General features: G+C 35.0%; 1 protein-coding gene across 1 annotated transcript in view; it reads left to right on the plus strand.

The window, feature by feature from the left end:
* The window catches only part of ICE2 (interactor of little elongation complex ELL subunit 2), a 63,331-nt gene extending 44,728 nt beyond the window's left edge, over positions 1-18,603 (plus strand). The window contains exons 12-15 of the mRNA XM_052647108.1: positions 11,794-11,878; positions 13,351-13,401; positions 16,493-16,751; positions 18,481-18,603. Of these exons, the coding sequence (XP_052503068.1) occupies positions 11,794-11,878; positions 13,351-13,401; positions 16,493-16,751; positions 18,481-18,603 (518 nt within the window). The remainder of the gene's footprint in view (positions 1-11,793; positions 11,879-13,350; positions 13,402-16,492; positions 16,752-18,480) is intronic.
* Positions 18,604-19,137: the final 534 nt, after the last annotated feature.

Genomic DNA, 19,137 nt, shown 5'->3' on the forward strand with positions numbered 1-19,137 from the left:
TTTCTGATTCCACAGCCTGTGCTTTTCAATTATAATGGAGTGTAAAAATCATGCTGAATGTGTGAGTCAGAAGATATGTGTATGAGTACTTCATACTTTACAGTTTTCTTTGTACTTTGGGTAAAATCATTTAAGCTTGTGAGTCCTCAGCTTTTTCATCTGTAGGTAATGGACATAATAACATTTTGTTCAGGGAATTCTGTGGCAGTCCAGTGGTTACAGCTCAGTTCTTTCACTGCCATGGCCCTGTGTCCAGTCCCTGACTGAGGAAAAGATACCATAAGCCACATGGTGCAATCAAAATAGTAATAATAATAATTTTTTGTTGAATCTACCTCAGGGACTCTATACACAAATCCTTTTTCTTACAACGATTATGTAATTTTTGTTGTTGTTCAATTGCTCTGTCATGTCTGTTTGCGACCCCATGGACTGCAGCACGCCAAACTTCCCTGTCCTTCACTATATTATATTACGTAATATAATGCCCTAAAAGTACACTTCTCCTTAATGAAAATAAATGCCACAAGACAATGAAGTTATACTTTGTATATTTTTGTACTGAGAAAAAAAATAGCTATTAACCTAAAATTTAGATTAAAATATGAGAGTAAAAAAGGATTTCTTAACCAAAGATTAAAAGCAGGCTAAAACAACAAAAAAAAAACCTGAGAACTTCTCTATGCATAATTTTCAAAAAGATCTACATAGTATTACTTCTGTCCTAAAATATTGTCGGTTATAACATATACCTTTGCTTTGATAATATTTTTCTTTCGTATATGTTATTTTTAAAGTATAACATACATTCAGAAAAGTGAAAAGAAAAGGACCTCCCAGGTGGTAAAGAACACACCTGCCAATGCAAGAGAAAAGTGAGAAATGTACAGCTCAAGGAATTACATAACAAAGTCTGCACCTCTATAAGTCACACCCAGATCAAGAAGCTGAAAAATGCCAGAGACCCATCTTTTGCCACTTACTTATATAGCCTTCTTCCTCTTCTCCACTAGTAACCAGTGTCCTGCCTTCTAACGTAATCATTTGTTTTCACCAGCTCTGTATGGATAGAATTATAAAGTTCTTTCATTTATACCTTCTTTTGCTTAATAGTTTTTGAAGCTTATGTTGTATATAACAATATTTTTCTTTTCGACATTTTCCTTTTTAAGAATATACCACCATTTATTTCTGCATTTAACTCTGGGAGCCTTTTTCGGTTGTGTCTGTGTTAATGCAGCTATGAACATAAGTGTCTATTAGAGCAATGTGTGTGTATTGCTATTGGGCACATACCTGAGAGTGGAATTACTGGTTCATAGCTTAAGCTACATTAACTTCAGCTAGATAATTCCAGAAAGCTTTCCAAAATGATTATACCAATATACACTTATATTAGCAGCATGTGAGGGTTATATCTTCTCCACATCCTTGCCCACACTTGGCATTATCAGTTTAATTTTAGTCACGCTGGTGGGTATGTATTATTAACATCTCATTATTGTTTTTTCTCTCTCTTCCCCCCATTATTGTTTTAACTTGCTTTTCCTTGGTTATTTATGAAGTTGGACACTTTTTCATATGATTAATAATCATTTAGATATTCACTTTTGTGAATTGCCTATTCAGACCTCTTTCACTGTGGTCAAGTTTTTGTTTATTTGCTTGTTAGTTTTTTGTTGGTTTTAAATGTTACAAGTAATTTTCTCCTGCTCTTGCCTTTTCAGTCTCTTAATGGTATCTTTTGGATTTCATAAATACCAATATTTAGCCATTTTCTTTATGATTAGTGTTGTTTTTTTGCCTGGTTTAACAAGTGTTCCTTACAGCAGCATCATGAATATAATATCTTCTGGAAACCTTTCTAAAATTATTTTTTAATTTCCAGATACATAGTTTATGTGATATTTATTTTTGCATAAAATATTAAGTGTTTTTTTTTTCCAGTTTTCAGCACCATTTTTTGAAAAAGACTATCTGTTCTCTGCTGTCCCATTTTACTTGAGTTATATACATGAATCTAAGCTGGACTCCCTATTTCTTTATTCTGTTTTAATTACTCTAGTTAGAGTAATTACTCTAGCTATACACTTAGCACTGTCTTAATTACATTAGCTTTATAAAATCTTTTACTGTTTGATGAAGCAAATCTTGTCAACTTTTTAATTAACTTTTATTGGAGTATATTTGATTTGCAGTGTTGTGTTAGTTTCCGGTGTGTGGCATAGTGAATCGGTTACACAGACACATATATCCACTCTCTTTTAGATTCTTTTCCCATATAGGTCATTACAGAGTATGGAGTAGTTCCGTGTCAACTTGTTTTTCTTCAAGAATTTCTTGGCTGTTCTTGGCTGTTTGCATTTACAGAGTTGGGGATCAGCTTGTCAGTTTCAGCCAACAGCAACAGGAAGATTGGGCTTTTTGTTAGGAAGTGCATTGACTCAGTCAATGTGGAACAGATTAACAGCTTTATAATAACAAATCCTTCAATCTGTAAACTATAGTTAGATATTCTTCTATTTATATCTTTAATTTCTATTAATAGCTTTATGATTTTCTTTGTAAGGTTCTTACACATCTTTTGTTAAATATTTTTGTTGTTGGCTGATATGTTATGAATGATATTTCTGAAATTTTATTTTCTTATAGGCTGTTACTGATAATACAGGATTTCTTTGCATATTAATTTTGTATGTTGATCTTGTATCTTAGTAACTTGACTAAGCTCATTCTAATAATTTATATTTTCAAGTTAAACAATTATGTTCCCGGCAAATAATGACCATCTTACTTCTTCTTTACAATCATTATACCTTTTTATTCCTTGCTACCTTTGCCTAGAATTCAAATAGAAGGTAAATAATGGGCGTCCTTGTCTGTGTCTAATCTTAAAGGAGGAGATTTTCAACATTTCACCATTTTATGTAGTGTTTTGTATGAGTGTTTGTGTATTCCTTTTGTTCGTAGAAAGAAGTTCCTTTCTATGCCTAGTTCAGAATTTTAATGATGAGCGGGTAAAAAAAGAAATTTTCAGATATTTTCTCTGTATTTATTGAGATTATATGATGGTATAACTTTTTTATTCCACTAATGTGATGAATCATATTAATTAATTTTAAAATGTTAATCCAAACTTGTGTTCCTGCCATAATTGCAGCTTGCTCATGATATATTACTCTCTTTAAATATTGGTGAAAGTGTTAGTCACTCAGTCATGTCCAATTCTTTGTGACCCCGTACCTCTGTCCAAAAATCTGTAGATTCAGTTTATTAATATTTATCTTGCCATTTGTATTTATAAGTGAGATTGACCTGTAAGTTTCCTCATGAGGTATTGGTATTAAGTTTATGTCTTAAAATGATTTGGGATCTGTTTCCTCTTTTTCTGTTATCTGGTAGAATTTCTGTAAAAATCAGTGTTATTTCTTACTTAAATGTTTGGTACAATTGATGTGTGAAGCTTGCGGGCCTAGAGCTTTCTTTCTGAGGAGTTTCTGATTATCAGTTCAATGTTTGCTCTGTTTTTAAATTGAAGTATAGTTGATTTACAGTGTTGTGTTAATATCTGTTGTAGAGCAAGATGATTCGGTTATACTACATATATATGTGTGTGTGTGTGTATATATATATATATATATGTTCTTTTTATATTATTTTCCATTATATTTTAATCATGGGATATTGAATATAATTCCTTGTGCTATACAATAAGACCTTGTTGTTTATCCATCCTGTATATAGTAATTTACATCTGCTAACCCCAGACGCCCAACCTACCCTTACCCCACTCCATGTTTCCTGGCTTTGTTTCTGTTGAAAAGTCAGCTGTTTATCCATTTATGCTGCTTTGCAAGTAATATGTCTCTTTTTCTTTGTCAGACTTTAAACTTTATCTCTCCCCTTTCAACAGTTGTCCTACATTGTACCTGTGTTAGTCTTTTGTTGTTGTAAATATTCCGTTTTACATGTTGTCCATTTTATAACATATTGCTCCTTGGTATGTGATTTGGTGATCTTTACCAGTTTGGGAGAATTCTCAGTCATTATCTCCCCAAACATCACTTCCTCCTCATTTGCTTTCTCCTCTGGATCTAGGTTGTATTTTGTTACATCTTACTGTGTTCTGAACATCCCTTACATGCTCTTCTCTGTTTACCCTCCTTTTGACTCTTCATGCATGATTCTCAGTATTTTCTTCTAGTTTACTAATTTCCTCTTCAACTATCCCTAATACACTATTTCACCCATCACCCGATTCCTTAATTTCATTTACTGTTTTTTTTTAGTTCTAGATTTTTCATTTGGTTCTTTTTATACATTTCTGTAGAAATTCTTTTGTATAGTTGCTATAAAAAGTCTCAATTATGTCTTAGGCACAGTGAATACATCTTAGGTATATTAGGCAAAATTGCTTTAAAGTCTGTATCTAATACCTCTGTTATCTAGAGTCTTTGCAAGTCTTTTCTATTATTTGTGTGTGTGTTAATTTTATAAGGCTTCCATAACAAAGTACCACAAACTGGATAGCTTAACACAATAGATACTTGTTTCACAGTTCTGAAGGCTGGAAGTTTAAAATGAAGGTTTTAAAAGGCCATGCTCCTTCTGAGACCTATAAGAGAGAATCCTTTGTTGCCCCTTTTTCCTTTTGGTGTTTGCCAGCAATCCTTGGCATTACTGGTTTGTAGATATATCATTTTCATCTCTGCCTCTGTCATCATGCAGGATCTTTTTTCCTGTATGTCTCTATCCTCTTCCTATAAAGATACCATTCATATTGAATTAAAGGTCCACTCTGGTGGCTCAGACGGTTAAGCGTCTGTCTACAGTGTGGGAGACCTGGGTTCGATCCTGGGTCGGGAAGATCCCCTGGAGAAGGAAATGGCAATCAACTCCAGTACTATTGCCTGGAAAATCCCATGGACAGATGAGCCTGGTAGGCTACAGTCCATGAGGTCTCAAAGACTCAGACACAACTGAGCAACTTCACTTCCATCATAGCTGATTACATCTACAACAGTTCTGTTTCCAAGGAAAGTCACTTTTCGAGGGAGTAGGAATTTAGGGTTTCAACATGTCTTTTTACAGGGACACTTCGTTCCGTGCCATGTTGTTTTTCTCTCTTCTTGTTTATTCCATGTCTCTTCATTGTATGTCAGAATATTCTTTATCAGGGGCCAGTTTTCATTGTATATAAAAAATTCTGGACATGATGTCAAAGCTACAATGTTGTCTTCCTATATTACTCTTGACTACACTAGCAATCTGGATTCACTGTAATCCAATTACGGGGAGTTACGTGGTTTGAAGCTTGGCTTTGCACCCTAGAAAGGCCAGTATGTTTCCCACTTACTGCTGGGATGTTGCCATTCATGGTCTGACATTGCCAGTCTTAGGAAAAGCCTGCTTGCAAGGCTGGTTCTCTGCTAGCATCTCGGAACTTGGCTAGTAAACAGTTTTCTACACTGATGTCAGACATCCATTAGCTGATAAGGAGGGCTCATTGTACCTACACTGTTTGTATAAATAATATGGCTTATTCTGAACATCTGCTTTCTGAGTGTCTGGAATTTTGTTATGTGTTAGGCGGAGGGTTGCCTGCATGATGCATCGCCCAATAAAAGCATTGAGTGCTGAGTCTTCGTTAAGTTTATCTGGTACAAAAAGATTATGTTGCTGGAGGAATTAAGTGGATCTTGTGTGGCTCCAGTGAGAAAGGCCTTTTTTTTAATTGTAGAAAAATGTTTGTAACATAAAATCTCCCATTTTAACAATTCCAGGGTACAATTCACTGTACATTAAAAAAAATTATCTGTTTATTTTATGGCCACGGAATGTGGGCTCTTAGTTCCCCGATCAGGGATCTCACTCCTACCCCCTGCACTGGAAGCACAGTGTCTTAACCACTGGATTGCTAGGGAAGTCCTGGTGTGCAGTTTTTAGTGTATGATTTCCTATGATTAAGTACATTCCTAGTGCCATGTGACCATCATCACTGTCCATTTCCAGAGCTTTTTTATCATCCCAAATGGAAAGCCAACAAAGGACTTTTGAAGATTGCATTTCATTTTCTCTGAACTTTATCCCACACTTCTTTTCCTTTTTTGGATTCTCCTTTTATTTGTATCCTTTTGCTATAATAAATCTTATCCATGTGTGCCACTGTATGTTGAAGCTATAAGTCCTTGTAGAGAAGCACTGAGCCAGGGTCCCAACTCAGCATGTTTGTTTATCTAATTCATAGACCAGTTTTTGTTCTTCTGATCCTGAGAGACTATTGAAAACTCTGGTTCATCTCTTAGGTCTCAGTTGCTTTCTCCAGATTAACAGGTGCTCCTAAGAGAGAAGCAGCCCTCAGTGCCAGACTCACATCTCCAGGTGTCTGTCTTCTCCTGGTTTTGGCTCTGAATATAGTCCCATTCCCTTTTTCTGGCAACCCCTAACAAATTATGTAATTTAATTACTCGTAGTATTTATGGCCTGCCTCTGTTTTGTTTATTCATATATCATAAGCACCTGGAACAGTATCTGACACACAGAGGTGCTCAATAAGTATTTTTTAGTGAGTGAAGTTGGCTTGGATAATTGGTTGAAGGAACAGTAAAAAGTCAAGGAGAAGGGAAATGGTAGGTAACAAACCACAGAATTTATATACTTTATTCATTTTACTTTTCCTAGATGTGGGTAAGACAAGCCATTGGAATACAAGAAGAAAATATTATAGCTTTTATTTTTTTCTTTAAAGAAATTAAAAATTGAACATTATTCATGTTAAGTAAGTAGACTGACAGGTGGTCCTCTCCTTTGAATGTTGTTGTAGAGTTCTGTTACATATAAAATAGAAAATATTTTTTATTATCTCCACATTGTACACCGTCCAAGAGACAGCATGCCCAGTCCATTCCATATGAATGGTCATCCTCAGAGTTGTGCAGTGTAGCATCCTCGGGTTTATTAAGGATGACTTTTTTGCTGAAAATGAAAGATGCTGCTTATTTAAAACAGCAACAACAAGAACAAAAAGAAACCCTCATATATGCCACAGAGTCCATCAGTGGCAGGATCAGAATTTAGTCAGTTTTTTTCAATTTATTTATTTATTTTTGGTTTTGCTGGGTCTTTGTTGCTGCACATGGACTTTTCTAGCTGCGGTGAGCAGGGGCGTCTCTCCGTTGCAGTGCACGGGCTTCTCACTAAGTAGCGTCTCTTGTTGCGGAGCACAGACTCTAAGCACATGGGCTTCAGTAGTTGCAGCATGCAGTTCAATAGTTGTGGTGCACAGGCTTTAGCTACTTTGCAGTATTTTGAATCCTCCCTGACCGGGGATCAAACCTGTGTCCCCTGTATTGGCAGGCAGATCCTCATTCACTGTGCCACCAGGGAAGTCCTAGTCACAATTTTTAAGTGTTTATAACATTGCTGTAAACCTTAAACAGGGCTGGGAAAAAACGGGGTTGGGGGGAGGTCAGAGGTAACAAAAATGAAGCACTGTGTGTATAACAATGTTAATCAGTGTGCCTGAATACAAATAATTCATTGTGTCTTAGAAACTGGGATGAAATCTTAACCAGAAGATTTCCACGTGCTCGTATTTCTTTCCCATGCAATCATGCACCGTAGTCCTTTATAAGTTGTGACCTGTGTTTTCCTCACTCAACCTTTGCTAGCTGCTTCTCCATTTAACTGTGGCATTTCACTGTCAGTTTTCCCTGCCCAGCTCTATGGTCTCAAAATTTTAAAGAAATTTAAGACAGTTTCTTCTCAGAAATCAAAGCTGGGGACCAGTGCGTTAGAGCTTTCTTTCTTTTATTTTTGGCATTAGATCTTTTGGAGAGAAAAGTGAGAGTAGAGTTTACATGTGTGATTGAGAGGTTCAGATATAGCGTATCATACAAAACACAAGAGATACAAAATGTCACTTACTGAACTGAAGAGTATATTGATTTATAGGACTCTAGTTCAGCAATTATCTAAATTGACTGTGTGTCGCAGTCGTTTGTAGAGCTTGTTAGATTGAAGATTATCGGCCCTGACCCTAGGAGTATCTGATTCAGTAGGTCTGGATTGGAACCTAAGACTTTAGCGTTTGTAGCATGTTCTCAGGTGGTGCTGATGCTGGTAGTCCAGGGACCATACCTTGAATACCTTTCCTGTAGCTCCTAGTCTCCTTTTCAGGTAGAATAAAAATACTTGTTTTTTGTTTGCCTGCTTTGCTATGAACACGTTCTTCTCTTCCTTTAGATTGCTGTATTCTTTTTTCCCTCTTGCCCCAAACACTAATATGTATTCTCTAAAGAAAATTCCCAAAGTCATCTTACCACAACTTCTGTATCTACTTTTCAGTTATCTAATGTATATCAATTCTGCATAGGGGACATACAAGCAGTCCTTCCTTTGTGCTATTCTGATATCCACAAGTGTCAGTTACAAAGGTATACTAACTGTAATTGTGTAAACTACCAACTTTACTGCTGACTCTTTAGTCCACAGATCACTACATAATAACAGACATGCATCATGACCAGTCACCAATCATATCACTCCTTTAAGAGTCTGTCAGTGTTTTTGGTCGTTGTGTACCTGTTACTGAGATCATGCATAGAAAGCAAAATGTCTAGTTGTGTTCCCTCCTTGTCTCACAGTGATAAACTCCATGATGTTTTGTAAAAGTGGATAATCAGAAGAGGGAATTGGCCAACAAAGATTAAAGCACAGCAAAGAAACAAAAGACCATACTGCTGAAAATGGAATTTGAATTGAATATAAATGGAGTTATAGAAGAAATAACTGACAGTAGAAATGTTGACACTGCTGAGGTTCAAGAGACAAGATAAGCCACCAGAGGAACTTAGTGAAAGTGAACTGACTCACATAAATAAGGAAAGTGTTTGTGGCATAAAGGATGAAGAAATGACCCTGGCACAGTATTTTACATTGAAGGAACTCTTTGAGATATTTCATGACCTTAAAAGTGCAAAGGGTATAACGCTGGGAGCTGATCCAACAATGATCAGCAAGTGTGACCCTCCTCCACAGCATAGAAAAGGTGCTTGCTCCCTATCTTATAGGAGCTTGCTCCCTAACTCTTATAGGGAGTTGTTACAATAAGTTGAAACAGGAGAAGGTGACAAGCACTATTCAGACTGCTCTTAATAATGAGTTTTATAATGAAATAATACTTTAAATTTCATTGTTTGCAATTTATAGTCTACTAAATTAAGATTAGTTTTTACTGTCTTCATTTCTCCATGCATTTATAACTGATGTGGAATTTATAATGTTTTGACCAAAAAATCGTAGAGGTAATGGAACAATTGTAATTTTTTCCATTGATTATTAAAATCACTTGCATAATTTTGGCTTATGCATGATTATTTTTATCATCCCCTACTACATGTAGCGTAGGGCCTGCCTATATATATGTGTGTGTGTGTGTGTGTGTGTGTGTGTGTGTGTATGTATGAATTCATGCATGTATGTAAAGCCTTGATTTGTGTTAACTAACCTTCCCAACCTTGACACACTTAAAAAAGTATTTTGATAGCATACTGTGATATGCAAAAGAGTCTACGAGGGTTAATGGCCAGGAAGCTGTTGCCATCCCAAGTCTTGTGCAGTTGCCCCAAAGACTAGGAGATAAACATCTGAACTCATTTGAGGCCCACTGGTTAAAATGTTCCAATGTTGAGAGAATTGAAGCCCTCATAGAACTTAGTACAGTATTCTCTGTATATTTCTGACTAACTGTATTTGACATATACTATAATACATACTTTTCATTGAGATTGCTTTAAAAAGGTAAGAACTGTGAGTTTCCTCAAAGACACATTCAGTAAATGTCTAAACTCTTTTATTGTACTTAATATTTATTGCCTTTTGACAGTCTTTAAACCATGAAACTGTGTCCTTTTTATTAGAAACGTCACAGTGTAATGAGTGTTAGAAATGCAGAGGTGAAACCGAAACTTGGCACAGGAAAGAATAAGTAGGCATGGGAAAAGATTTGTTGTCTTAGAAGAAAAGTATCTGGTAAAAATGTTTCTAATTCTTTTTTATGAGCACAAAGCAAATGAAAGGAGGCAAGATAAGAAATGAGATACTAAATTATTTGCAGGATTTTGCATTATGATTGATGTCAACTATCCAGGTCACGTGTTTTGATAACCAAATTTTGGAAGCTAAAAAAATTAAAGTGATACTATTTTCAGCATTAGTGAGTGTTATACTCTTAGCAATTGATGTTTTTGACTGGTGTAATAACATGGGTTTTGTATTCATGTGATTATATAACATTTAACTAAACACCATCTTTTGTATCACTTCCCTGGCACATTCCAAGGCCTCAGTGTTGTGTCTCAACCTGTTTTGTTGGAGAACATGTGCAAGTGTAATCATGAGAGTTTGCTGTTTCTTTGAATTCTAGAATTAGGTCATGTTTATAAGAAAGTAAGACTTGGAGCAGACTATTTTGATTTTTTTTTTTTAACCATAGGAAATCTCTATCGTGTTTTAATTAAAAAATAAGCTAGATTTTTTTTAAGGTTTATTGAAGTATAATAACATTTTAAGATATTTAAATCATATATCATAATGATTTGATATATGTATACATTGTAAAAGAATTCCTCTCATCTAGTTGAATTAACAAATCCATCACCTCTAGGTTTGTTGTTTTTTTTTTTTTGATGAGAACATTTGAGTTCTACTCTCTTACCAAATATCAGTTATATTATCTACTATTATCAGCTAGAGTCACTGTGTCATACATTAGATCCTCAGACCGATTCATCTTGTAGCTGAAGGTTTGTACCCTTTTAGCCCCCAACCCCTGAGAACCACCTTTCTACTTCTTTCTATGAGTTTGACTTTTATTCCCCCAGATTCCTCATATAAGTTATCATGCAGTATTTATCTTTCTCTTTCTGACTTATTTCGCTTAGCATAGTGTCCTCAATGTCCTTTATGTTGTTGCAAATAGCAGTATTTCCTTTTTTCTCATGGATGAATAATATTCCATTATTTGTGTGTGTATCACACCTTTATCCTTTCATCTGTTGGTGGACACAGGTTATGCCCATCTTGGCTATTGTGAATAATTAAACCAAGTTTTTACCTTAACCAAGTTGGTCTGAGAAATGTATTTATCATACCCAAACTATAAATTTTATTTTATCTGCTTGCTTTTATAATATTATGGTATGTGCATACATGAATGCTAAGTCACTTCAGTCATGGCTCTTTGCAACCCTGTGGACTGTAGGCCACCATGGGATTCTCCAGGCAAGAATACTGGAGTGGGTTGCCATGCCCTGCTCCAGTGAATCTTCCTGATCCAGGGATCAAACCCACATGTCCTATGGTGCCTGCATTCCACACAGATTCCTTGCTGCTGAGCCACTGGGAAGCCCAGCACCACCTGGGAAGCTCTCTAAAAATTTAATTTCCATAAAAATGCAAGTTTACTAGAAATTAGAAACCACTATTTCAACAGTTGTTGTTCTTAAATTGTAGAGTTAGAGATGATTTTTTTGATGTGGACATGTATAAACTTTTCTATGTTCAGCAAATATTTTAGAATTAATATATATTCCTTTATAATCTGACTTCTGGTGTTATTTTAAAATACAGCTTTACTTAATATACTTAATGTCTGTTTCTCTTTTTAGAATATAAAGTTCCTTTATAATTATGATATTTGTGTAAAAACATCTTTAAAAAGATTGGATAGCTTAGCTTTTTTGATTTTTAAATACAGTAATTGTTCTTTTTAAGTTTGATCTTTTATTTTAGGACATATTGATGCATTTACATCAAAGCTTTTCCTGCTTGAAGAAATTACCTCAGAAGAATTGAAAGAAAAACTTTCAGCACTCAAGTAAGAAATTTTGTGGTTGGAATTTAAAAGCTTGTTAACATGATCATTAACTATCCTTTATCACTAAATATTGGTTTAAATTTTTTATTTTCAAGACTTTCATCCTTTTATAAACTGGGGCTTTCCTTGACGCAGTTTGTGATCCATTTCACATTAATCATTTCCATCTCCAAATTAAATGTTCTAGTGGCAGCAGTATTTCTACTTAAGACAAAGGAGGCTAAAACAATAGAGGAGTCTTCCATCTTAGTGAACTATGGGCATACATATTTCACTTCTTTCCAGAGGTGGGAAAAAATAGGCCAGTCAGACTTTGAGCTCAAGGATATATACACTCATTCAGGTATTCTAACTTCTAAAAATTTGTTCTTCTACCAACTATTACTGTATATCAGATTGAAATTAATTTAATTTGCATCTCACAACTTTCCAGAAAGAACTGGTGGTACCTTTAATCTCCATTTTATACATGAGGAAACTGGAACTTGGAGTGACTTTCCCCAGAGCGCGCTGCTGAGCTAGGATGACAGCTTTGATAGTTAATATGTTTGATTCATCTGAAAGGATGGGAAATTGCCCTGACTTATATTAGTTCTGTAGTTCCAGCTTTGGGGCTTGTCATAGTTTTTGAAGGCTGCAGATTCAAGTTTGACTTCTTTGCTTATACTTAAACATCTGTTATAAGTATTACTTCTTTTGATGGGTAACTTTTTATTTACATATGTGAATAGAAAAGCTTTTGCATACATTTATGCACTGCCTGCTCTACCTCTCCCAATGAAAACCATTTTTAAATAAATAATCAAGAGAATGAATGTAGGTTTAGAAGAGATATTTAAGTCAGTATCTTATATTTCATTTCCTTTTATTCATTTAAAGTACCTCTCAATTTCTTTGAAATTCACCACCACCATCTCTAAAAGGCAAACTCTTCTGCAGATTAATTCTGCTAAAGACTTTTTAAACTTTTAAAACTTACTTCAAAAATTTTAAACTTATAAACTTATTAAAACGTTTATAGTTTAAGAGACTTTCCTGTCAGTCCAGTGGTTAAGACTCCGTGAACCAGTGCAGGGGGGTTTGATCCCTGGTGGGGGAACTAGGATCCCATATGCTGCGTGGTACAGCCATAAAAACAAAACAAAAACATTTTTTTAAAAAAAACACAAAGGGAAATACATTCTTTAAAAAAAATCATAGCTTGAAGATAAAATAGTGATCTCTTTACTGATCAGTGTTATGACTGACACAAGCCAAAATACTTTATGGTTTTTAAGGGAGATCAGAAAATGGCAAAAATGAAGTGAATACTAAAATTCAGTCAAGTTAGAAATACATTTTGATATTTGTTTTACATTATTTCATCTGTTGTTTTCTTTTGTTATTGAGACATTTCTCTTCCCGAGGAGTTATAGTTCTTAAGATTAAGGTTTTTGTTCCTTAATTTTATTTTGATTTCTTCTGTTTAATAGGATTTCAAGTTTATTTAACATCCTCCAACACATTCTAAGAAAATTAAGTAGGTAAGTACTCTGGAGGCGTTTGTCATTGATATGTCTAATTTTCTTGGGTGGAAAAACTTTGAATACATCTTGTTAGGAATAGACAGAAAATAACCTAGAAATACAAAATTTATTCTGTTGTGTCAAAGTGGAATTGTGAAAGTATAAATAAGAAGGAAATATAACAGCATCTGGCTTTACTGGGCTTACAGTTAAACATTTTTTTCTGTACAGCTATATAATGGCTTCCTATTGCCACTGTAACAAATTATCACAAACTTAATGGCTTCAGACAACACAAATTTATTCTCTTATAGTCCTGGAGCTCAAAGATCTGAAATTCTCTTCACTGGACTAAACTTGGGTCATCAGGGCTGGCTCCTTCTGGAGGCTCTTAGGAGGCAATTGTTTCCTTGCCTAATTTTCAGCTTCTAGTGGCTGCTTGTATTTCTTTTCTTTTTTAATTGAAATATAGTTAGTGTACAATATTATGTTAGTTTCAGGTATACTAGATAGTGATTTGATATTTGCATACATTATGAAGTGATTGTAATAAGTCTAATAACCATATATCTCCATACAAGTTGTTACAATAGTATTTATTATATTCTTTATGCTGTGTGTTACATCCTTGTGACTTATTTATAATTGAAGGTTTGTACCTCCTAAACCCCCTGTGCCTGTTTCTCCACACATATACTACCCCCAGTCAGCAACCACCCTTTTGTTTATGTATCTGTAAGTCTATCTTAATTTTATTTCTTTTGCTTTTCAGATTCCATATATACATAAGATCATATGGTATTTGTCTTTTTCTGACCTATTTCACATGGCACAATACCTTCTAGATAACAGCCATGTTGCTGCAAATGCAATATTTCATTTTTTATGACTGAGTAGTATTCCATTGTACTTATATCACATCTTATTTATCTGTTCATCAGTATACACTTGCTTCTGTATCTTGGTTCTTATAAATAATACTGCAGTGAACATTGGTGTTTATATATCTTTTTGATATATGATGAATACCCAAGAGTAGAATTGCTGGATCATATGACAGTTCAATTTTCAATTTTTTGAGGTACCTCCCTACTATTTCCAATAGTGGCTGCACTAATTTATAATCCCACCAGAGTGTACAAGGATTCCTTTTTCTCCACATCCTTGCTGACACTTACTTATTTTATTGTCTTATTGGTGATAGCCATTCTGACAGGAGTGAGGTGGTATACCATTGTGGTTTTGATTTGCATTTCCCTGATAATTAATGGTATTGGCCATCTGTATGCCTTCTTTGGAAAAATACCTATATTTCTTAGATTGTAGTCCCTTACTCCATCTCCAAAGTAACATCGTTCACATTTTTGCTTTTGTTGTTACATTGTGTCCTTAATCACATTTACAAGCCATTGATGGGTAAGGTTCACAAATTATAAGTATGATTAATCCTCGTTTTTAATGATAGATTGTGAGGAAGAACTTATATCCTCCATAGTACCTTTGCACTAGAAGAGTGTAAAAACAACAACAAAAAAGGAACACACAGGATGTCAATCATATCCTTTTACCTCTTTATGTTGGTACACTGAATTCCTTAAAGCTTTCTAAAGAGAAAGGGTTTAATGGAGATTTGACAGAACTTATTATTGTGATAGTAGAGGATTATAATTAAGGGTATGGTTTTTTTTTTGGTGTTTGATTGCCTGGGTTTATATGCAGGTCCTGCACTCAGAACTTGGGCAAATTAATTAACATCTCTAATTTTTTTTTGTCTCTAATATGAAGTTAATAATTTTATCCCTTCAAGATTTGTTGTGTAGGATTTAATGACAAAAAGGACATAAACAGTGCAACAGTTAGTTCATGGTAAACATTCAGTACCTATTAACTGCTTCAGTTCAGTTCAGTCGCTTAGTCGTGTCTGACTCTTTGTGACCCCATGAATCACAGCACGCCAGGCCTCCCTGTCCATCACCAACTCCTGGAATTCACTCAGATTCACGTCCATCGAGTCAGTGATGCCATCCAGCCATCTCTTCCTCTGTCGTCCCCTTCTCCTCCTGCCCCCAATCCCTCCCAGCATCAAAGTCTTTTCCAATGAGTCAACTCTTTGCATGAGGTGGCCAAAGTACTGGAGTTTCAGCTTCAGCATCATTCCTTCCAAAGAAATCCCAGGGCTGATCTCCTTCAGAATGGACTGGTTGGATCTCCTTGCAGTCCAAGGGACTCTCAAGAGTCTTCTCCAACACCACAGTTCAAAAGCATCAATTCTTCAACGCTCAGCTTTCCTCACAGTGCAACTCTCACATCCATACATGACCACTGGAAAAACCATAGCCTTGACTAGACGAACCTTTGTTGGCAAAGTAATGTCTCTGCTTTTCAATATGCTGTCTGGGTTGGTCATAACTTTTCTTCCAAGGAGTAAGCGTCTTTTAATTTCATGGCTGCAATCACCATCTGCAGTGATTTTGGAGCCCAAGAAAATAAAGTCTGACACTGTTTCCACTGTTGCCGCATCTATTTCCCATGAAGAGATGGGACCAGATGCCATGATCTTCGTTTTCTGAATGTCAGGGCCTCTCATATTGTGATTGTTCTGTTAACTGTTTCTGCTGCTTTATTTTAAACTTTTCCGTGTAGTATGTCACATTCACCTTTCTAGGATCTCTGTTCACCTATTGGTAGACAGAAAGTAGGTACAGTGCTTGTTTAATTAAATGTTGTGTATAGAAATGGTATGTATATGTTCTTACATACTCATATGTCTGTGTGCTTTTCGTTATGTGTTGTCCAGGAATTAGAGAATTAGGGAGACTATTTGTTTCGCATTAAATTATTGAAAACTTCCAAATTGACTGACATAACAATGAAAAGAAAGTAATTATATATCCTGAACTTGGAATAAGAACTAAAACTAGTTGCTGAAAAGCCATGAAAATAGATCAGAAGATTCTTAAATCTTATTTGATCATCAGAGTGTTTTTAGAGATGATGTCCCATTCCCCTAATTGTTTTTTTTTTTAATTTTGTTAATAGATCATGATTAAGAAAGTGCTGTTGAAATTGACACAGTGAATCAGTCAGTTGAGTTTTACTGTGAATTTAGTTTGCAGGAGGGTTCCTACTTGTTGTCTCACGCCGCAGAAGATTCTTCGCTCTTGATCTACAAAACCTCTGATGGAAAAGTTACTAGGACAGCATACAATTTGCATAAAACACATTGCAGCCTTCCTGGTGTGCCTTCCAGCCTCTCAGTTCCCTGGGTCCCTTTAGATCCCAGTCTCTTATTACCATATCATATCCATCATGGAAGAATACCTTGTACTTTTCCACCGAAGTCACTGGGTCCCACAGCACAACAAAAGGTAGGATCTTTTCTGAAATAAAATGTTCCACTCGGTTGTTTATTATTAATCTACTTCACTAACTATGCATTTCAACCTGATGTCCATATTTGCCATGTTAATCACAACACCATTCTAAAAACAATGTTTATTGGTAGGATAGGTAAAGTTGTATGCTCTTGTGAACCCAGTCATTTTAGCAGAACTTTCTGTTTTTTTTGTAAGGTTTATAGTCAACTAAAGAAAATTCTATTAGCCTGCCCAATGAGGGCATAAGCAAGGCAACCACATAGTTAAAGCCCTATGTTCCTATGAAAAGCAGAGTTATAATTTTTTTGCAGTTTTTATGTGTACTTTTTATTTCATGAAATATTTGAGGCAATTTGCAGAAGAATACATAGAATAAAATTATGGTGATGCAATTAAAAATTGATAAGTAGGATATGGAAGAATATAAAAGCAAGTGTTAGTAATTAGTGACTGCAGTGCCTTATTAAAAGTACAATAAAATGTTAAGTAAATTGTGTTTTAATGCTAAGTATTTTTTATAACTCAATATTTTAGTTATAATTAATGTTATACTCTTTATAGCATCCTTCCTAGAAATAACAGTTGAATGATATTTCTCAGAAACTTTTGTAAAACCACAGTTAGAGATACTGTTTACCATGTAGCCCATTCTTTATATCATGTAAGAAGTTCCAGTTCGAGTTTAGTTGAAGGAAAACTTTTCTTCTCTGTGAGTGAATCCGACTTTTCCTTCCCTGCTGCCAAAAATCTTTGAGTCAAAATTATTGATTCCTCTATTCTTCTCAATATTTCACTCGACAACATCTATCGCTTTTATATCATGTGGATGTTTTCTGGTTTTTTTTTTCTTTCTGTATTAATCTGCAAATGTCCAAAATTCCTTTGGAGAAATAGCTAGAATGCAGATATTGAGGATTATTTTGTAATTTACAGTGGTTTTATGGTTTGCAAAAGTTGTTTATATTTTTCAATTCTCCATTCTTATTATTGAGAGAATCCTTTTAGAAATGACAACTTCTTGTACATTGTTAACTTTGGCCAAGAAAATACATAAATGTGGTTAATTAGTTGGAACAAGTGAAAGAATAGACTTGTGAAAATAGACAAGTGAAAGAATAGACAAGTGAAAGAATGAGTTATCAGTATTTTAAGCCATTTTAGCTACAGTTTTTGTTGGGTATTTTTCAGTTTTCATTTCAAACTGGAGTCTTATTTTCTCTTCCTTTCACATTTATTCTTTTTATCTTTCTTCTCCTTTGGACTCTTGTGTTTTTCTTACTCGTCTGTTTCTCTAGTTCATAATTTCTTCTCCGTCTTTACCATCGCTGACCTTCTTATAGTTCCTTTCCCTCCCTTCTTAGTTTTCATTTCTTCTTTTCTACTGTCCTTCAGTTTCGTTATTGTAAGCACATTGTTCTAAAGGTCTGTCATTCCTTCATTTCCTCATTTAACATTTCAAACTTTTCCAGATTTAACACAGAAGAGTGATTTTCCTTTTCACTTCTCTTGGTTTACGCTGATTTGTCTGCTTTCCTGATTGTTATTTGAAAATGTCATACTTTAAAACTGTCAGATTAAAGCTTGCTTAGAGGCAGTTAAGTGGCTAGAGGCTAAAAATATATAAAGGACAATTTGCAGGGTAATTATTCCATGTATAAACAATAGAGTTGACTGTATTGTAAACATGTTAAACTGTCCTGTTCTTTGCTTCTTCTCCTAGACTGGTGGAACAAGAATGCCTACCCGAAGCCACAGGAATTCAGTTTCCATGGAAACGAAAAGCCTGCCTGCTCAGCAAGTTGAAAATGAAGGAGTGGCTTCAAGTAAAAGAAAAATAACTTAAAGACTGTACCATGGAAAACAAAGAAAAACCAGTTTTCACAACATTTAGTTTAGAAAATTTTGAGGGAAAATATACCTGAAAGATCTGTAGGCAACAGGAATGTTTTTGTTTTACTGTCCTTGAGAGTTCTTAAGAGTGCCTTAAAAAAAACAAAAAAACACTTTGACTATGTGAAGCAGTGTTCCAACTCAAACAGGCTAATATGCCCTTAACACCTGAGGTTTGAGGAGACTGTAGATATGTTTTAGCATTATCGTGGCAGGGAAATATAGAGAGAAGAAAATATTTTTATACTAGACCTTTAGCAAAAAATTGTAAGTAGGAAAATAATCTGCTCTTTCAAGAGCAATATTTATCATAATGTATTAGATTAATCCTGGAGGAGGAAATAGCAACCCATTCCAGTATTCTTGCCTGGAGAATCCTGTGGACAGGAGAACCTGGCAGGCTACAGTCCATGGGGTCGCAAAGAGTCGGACATGACTTAACAACTGCACATTAGGTTAATCATTTCAGTTGTAATGCTGGTCTATT

The sequence above is a fragment of the Budorcas taxicolor genome, chromosome 10 (genome assembly GCF_023091745.1).
Source record: "Budorcas taxicolor isolate Tak-1 chromosome 10, Takin1.1, whole genome shotgun sequence".
In the NCBI taxonomy this organism is placed as follows: Eukaryota; Metazoa; Chordata; class Mammalia; order Artiodactyla; family Bovidae; genus Budorcas; species Budorcas taxicolor.